Source organism: Fundulus heteroclitus, chromosome 15 (genome assembly GCF_011125445.2).
Source record: "Fundulus heteroclitus isolate FHET01 chromosome 15, MU-UCD_Fhet_4.1, whole genome shotgun sequence".
Lineage (NCBI taxonomy): Eukaryota > Metazoa > Chordata > Actinopteri > Cyprinodontiformes > Fundulidae > Fundulus > Fundulus heteroclitus.
In genome coordinates this window covers 2,610,751-2,615,919 of record NC_046375.1, presented here as the reverse complement: position 1 = coordinate 2,615,919, position 5,169 = coordinate 2,610,751, and the positions used below count along the sequence as shown (strand labels likewise).

Genomic DNA, 5,169 nt, shown 5'->3' with positions numbered 1-5,169 from the left:
TCAAAACCATCCTTTTGAGCCTTCTTTAGTTTTTGCATCATCAAATCAGGATTTCCTTCAATAAACCAAAACTCAAGCCAGAGCTCTTTAATAAAACTCAGCGAGGTCGGCACTAACCTGAGGGAAATGAACTTAAGTTGACCTCAGCAGCCCCGGAGCAGACTCATCTTCAAAATTAATGAAAGACCCATTTAAAAAATGGATTAGACCATAAATCACTTTAATCACTCCCTAATGAATCAGGCGGGTGATTTATTTATTTTTCTATTTTGGCAGACAAAGCAGAGGAGGGACACATTTGGTTGTTGGAAAATAACGAGTATCAGCAGGTTTCCGTCAAATCTTTTCGTCCTTCGAGACATTTGAATGCCTGAGTAGAAGAATCAATGTGTCATAAGTACAGCGATTTAACAACGTAACATTCAAGCAACAGACAGCAATGAGATTTATTTCACAATTACTCTAAAAAGGCAAGTTGTTTTGAAGACAAATCTTTAGCCTGAAGACAAATCAAAACTAAAGAAAAACATTCGTAAAAAAAAAAAAAAAAAGATTTGTTCTTCGTAGCCCCAAATGCATGTCTTTTACGTTACATTTGAGGTTTAGGAGCAATTTCCATCTGAAAATACATAAATTATCATAACATACACAAATCACAACTAATAAAGACAGTGGTACATTTTAATACTTGGTGGTCATCAAAACACTCTTTTCTACTGTGCAGATATACCATAATTGTTCATTTCTCAAAAATATGTTCACACCCATATAATCAAAGCCAATTAAAGGATAAATTATGTGGAATCATATATGATCCAGAGTAGCATTGACAGTATGAAGAAATTAAAACATAATATTGTAATATTACCGTAATATTGTGAGGACAAAGTCAAATTTGGCAATTTCATCACCAGGTTCGGACCACCCGTCCTGAGCTTTAGGGTCTAAGATGCTAAGTTCCAGATCTGGTAGCGGAATAAAGAACAGTAGAGGTATATCCAGCAGCCTAAATATATTATTCACAGCAAATGCATGGTGCATTAAATACAGCAGTCTTCCGACTATTGCATGCAAGCGTTCCTTTGGGATTGGGATATTACTTTAATACTGAAGGTAGGAATTTGCTGTTTTCGATGTATTGTGCAAGCTCTACTGCAGAGGAGGGTAACATCTCTATGATGTGTAAGCGGGAGGTGTCAGAGGGGTGGAAAAATACCCTCTGGTTTTAGTCCTTCTTATTCCCAAAGCCTTTAAGGCAAGCTCCAAGGCTGACCTCCTCCCTCGTCATATGCGCCCACTTACAGTACAGATGTAGGCCAGTGGCTGATGTGACTCACCCCACATTCACAGCTCACATGCCTACAGTAATTATTTTCTAATGTGTTCATTCATCTCCAGTTTGCCCCACATACGGCAAATCCAACAACGGTATCTCAGAGCGGGGAGGATTAATTAAGGGAAAAAATGGTACAACGCGAAGAGCAGGTTTCTGCGAGAACTCAACACAGACCCGTAAGGTTAAAACAATGGAAACGTGTGCTGAACATTACTGGAGAACATGCGTAAAGTCTTGGATCTCCAACTGAAACACGGTACACCCTGACTTTCAGAAACAACAAACAAATTCAGGTGCATTAAAAAGTGCCTAAACATGAAACCAAGCTTATTTCTCATGTATTTATGTCTCTATATCTTCTAAGGAGATAACCAGAGGTTGAGATAATCATGAATACTTTAGTTTCCTAACTTTTACTCTGCAGCGAGAATCTTGACTGGAACAAGCAGAAGGGCTCGAATCCCTTGAGTTTAAATGTTTTTGTACTTTTCATGTTAGAATATGTTTTTAAATCCTGATTTTACGTTCCATGGCCCTACATGGTCAAGCGCCTGCCTACATTACTGAATGCCACAAACACCAACCAAAGCCCCTCAGGTCCTCAAACCTTCCTGACCGTTGCACCACGACTATAGATGGAGCTTCCTTGGTTTTTCTGTTGTCTTGAGAGTCTGGACTCGTTGGAAAAGCAGCCATTTGTATCTGCGAGTATATGTAAATTATCGGATTATGCGTTCAGGACGATCAAATATCGAGTTAACAGAATGTGAGTTTGATATGGCGGATTCTATGTGTAAGAAGACTTTATTATGCCGCTCATCCTGCTCTGTGACAACGTGTCGTTCATCACAGTGAATACAGTAAACCAGGCCATTTACACCTGCTTTGTGTCAACGTGAACAATTTCATGACATCATGGTTCTTCCGTTGCATTATGTGATTGGTCAAAATGAAAAGAGGCTCTGGCTGCGAATTGCCTTTCATGACTGGGCTTGGTGCATTGTCTGGCAATGTTGCATATGGGGCTGAGCCTTTATCGTATCGTTTTATCCATATTGTGAAAAATTCTTATCATGATAAGAATTTGGGTTTATCTTGACAGTGATAAATTCCAATTACTAATGTCTGAAAACTCCCAAAACCTGTTTTTTTTTTTTTTTTCAGAGAACCAGTAGATGTCAATTAAGTCCAAAAAATATATTTAAAGGCCATTATTGTGTGCAGTTTAGTGATAATGATCACGTTTATTTATGTAACTGGTGTCCTGACGAAATATGTTTCGATTTTTGTTGTAATATATGTTACTTATTTTTTTTTTTTTAAAGAAATATTTGTATATTTGGGGCTATAATTGACCTGAAGCCACAGCCACAAAGTTACCCAAAAAGAAACAAGAAGCTGGTATTCGTGTTATAACATCACTTTTATCGTTATCACAATAGGAACACAATTTATCATGATAAAAAAAAAAATCTGTATCGCCCGGTCCTAGTTGCATAAACTGATTCAGCCGGCATACAAACGTTTCATCCAACACAGCCTGGCTCACCAAGCTCAGGGCTTAATGACACAATCGCTTATCAGTCTTCCCGCTCTCTGAAATATTCCATTGTGGTCAGTAAATGGATAAACACAGCTGAGCGCACTTCCAGTACAATTACACTTGGAAACCTAACAGAGTCGACAAGCCGGTTGTCGTTCTGGGCAAGAAAATCCTCCCGGTCGTTAAATTTAAGTTCATCGCACGCTGCACCATCTGTAATACCATCCAACAGGCCTGTGGCCATTGCTGTTGGACAACAGATATTTCCGGCACCACTTTGCACACGCTTTAACATTAATTTATGTGAAAGCGTAAACGCGTGTGTGTCAAATGTTAATAATGTGTCTCTGGTGAGTAAAGTGGTTGTTTTTGTTTGTTTCCCTGCTTACTCCTTGAATCGAGGATCTCATACTCTAGTCCAGAAGATCCAGCGTCCACCCGCTCCATTCAGAAGTGCTCAAGCAAACCGGAGTCGCATGGCTGCATTGTCTCCTCAGCATCCAATGGAGCGCTACAGAGATAAATCTGAAAGCAGGCGCTGGATGACTGGAGTTTGAGACCCCGGCTCTCAGTGTTGCCAGCGGGACCACGACTGCGTGGAAAAGAGACTAAAGTCGTGTTTTTGTGTGCATGGAGCCTGTATGTGTGATATCCTGATGGGTTTGATGAGCAAACATCTAATCTGTGTGAAACAGACTATTAGGAGGCCTTTTCTTCAGAGTGCAATGCAGCGGAAACTGCATTTATCTTTACAATAAACCCAAAGAACCGCAGAATGAAGGAAACAGAGACCACAAACAGGACAAGACCGATGAAACCTCACCAAAATACTCCGACCTCAGCGTGACTGAAAAGTGGTTCAAAAGGCTGCAGGTGAACTGCGAGGCGTGTGTCGCTCACCTTGTGCTGCTTCCACATCACCGCCAGCGGTTTGACGTCGTGCTTGGCGTGCTTCCCCTCCTCCAGGCACTTCACACACACCGGAGCCTTGCAGCTGCAGCAGTACATGCTGAAGTTTTCCGACTCGTGATCCACACAGGTCCCCGATTTCCGCGCGGCGAGGGGCGGCTGCTGCTGGCCAGCCCCGCCGCCGCCGCCGCTGCCGCCGCCGCCGCTCGCCGCCCCCCCTGCCGCTTGACTCGGCGGCGGCACCAGGCGGTGCTTGGCCAGCGGGCCGCGGGACGGGTGGCACCGCTGCTGACAGGCGTTACAGTAGTAGACGTCGCACTGCTCGCACATCACCGTGGCGGGCACCGGGTTGCGGTCGCACAGCTGACACTTCACCGCGGAGGAGGACGAGGGGCACGGGATGCCGCGCGTCTGCTGGTACCGCGCCACTATGGCCTCCAGAAGCCGGTTCCGCGGAAACCCCCGGAGCCCCCGCTCGTCCAGCGACACGCTCCGGTGGCACAGCGGACAGGTGAGGGAGCAGTTCCGATGCGCGGCGCTCGGCGGAAAAACCCGAACCCCGTTCGGAGACTTGAGCTGGCAGGGGGTGTAGGAGCCGTAGCCGCTGTCCGTCTCGCTGTACAGACTCATCTTGTCCATGTCCAGGTAGTCGTAGTCAGAGCTGCCGGAGGCACGGCTCTGCACCGGGGTCTCTCCGTCCGGCGTCTGGACGGTGATGTTCCGGGCGCAGAGCAGGCAGACGTTGTGGGAGCAGGGCAGCAGGATCGGGTCCTTGAAGAAGGAGCCACAAACGGGGCATTTCAGTTCTTCCTCCATGTCTCCTGCGTCTCTGTCCGGCGAAGCTGCTGCGGCTGAAACGCTTCAGCACCGACTGCCGCGGACAGCTCCCTGCACTGCTCTGCACATGCGCACACCGGGGGGGGGGCGGGGCTGCGGTTTGATTTGACTTGATAATTTCATGACTGAGACGCATCAGATATAAGGCCGGATGAGCTGTTATTGCTTAGGGTTGTGGATCGGACGTTTCTTTTTCTTTTTTTCTTTTTTAAAAATACATTTATTTCTAACATTTAGCATGTGACCCTGCTTAAGAATATAATTATGTTATTTTCATGTAAAAAAAAATCCATTGAAATCATGGCAAAATTAGACTAATTTTGTTGATTGAAGCAAATAAAGCAAGTAAAGAGCGGAAGCTTATACCTATTCTCCACTATAGTGCAACCAATACAATTATTAGCAATTTGGTGACTTAAAAAAATTAACAAGGTTCTCCCATCGCCGTCTTCAGCGGATTAGACTCCAGGTGGTTCTCACCACACCAGTGGACCAGCTGTTCCCCCCACTGTCCGTATGCTGTCCTGGAGCAGACCAATGACAA

General features: G+C 44.9%; 1 protein-coding gene across 2 annotated transcripts in view; it reads right to left on the bottom strand.

Annotated features, from left to right (window-relative positions):
* The window catches only part of LOC105938901 (E3 ubiquitin-protein ligase TRIM9), a 60,167-nt gene extending 55,476 nt beyond the window's left edge, over positions 1-4,691 (bottom strand). For both annotated transcript variants that reach the window (XM_012880834.3, XM_036147203.1), the window contains exon 1: positions 3,780-4,691. In XM_012880834.3, the coding sequence (XP_012736288.2) occupies positions 3,780-4,604 (825 nt within the window). In that variant the 5' untranslated portion in view covers positions 4,605-4,691. The remainder of the gene's footprint in view (positions 1-3,779) is intronic.
* Positions 4,692-5,169: the final 478 nt, after the last annotated feature.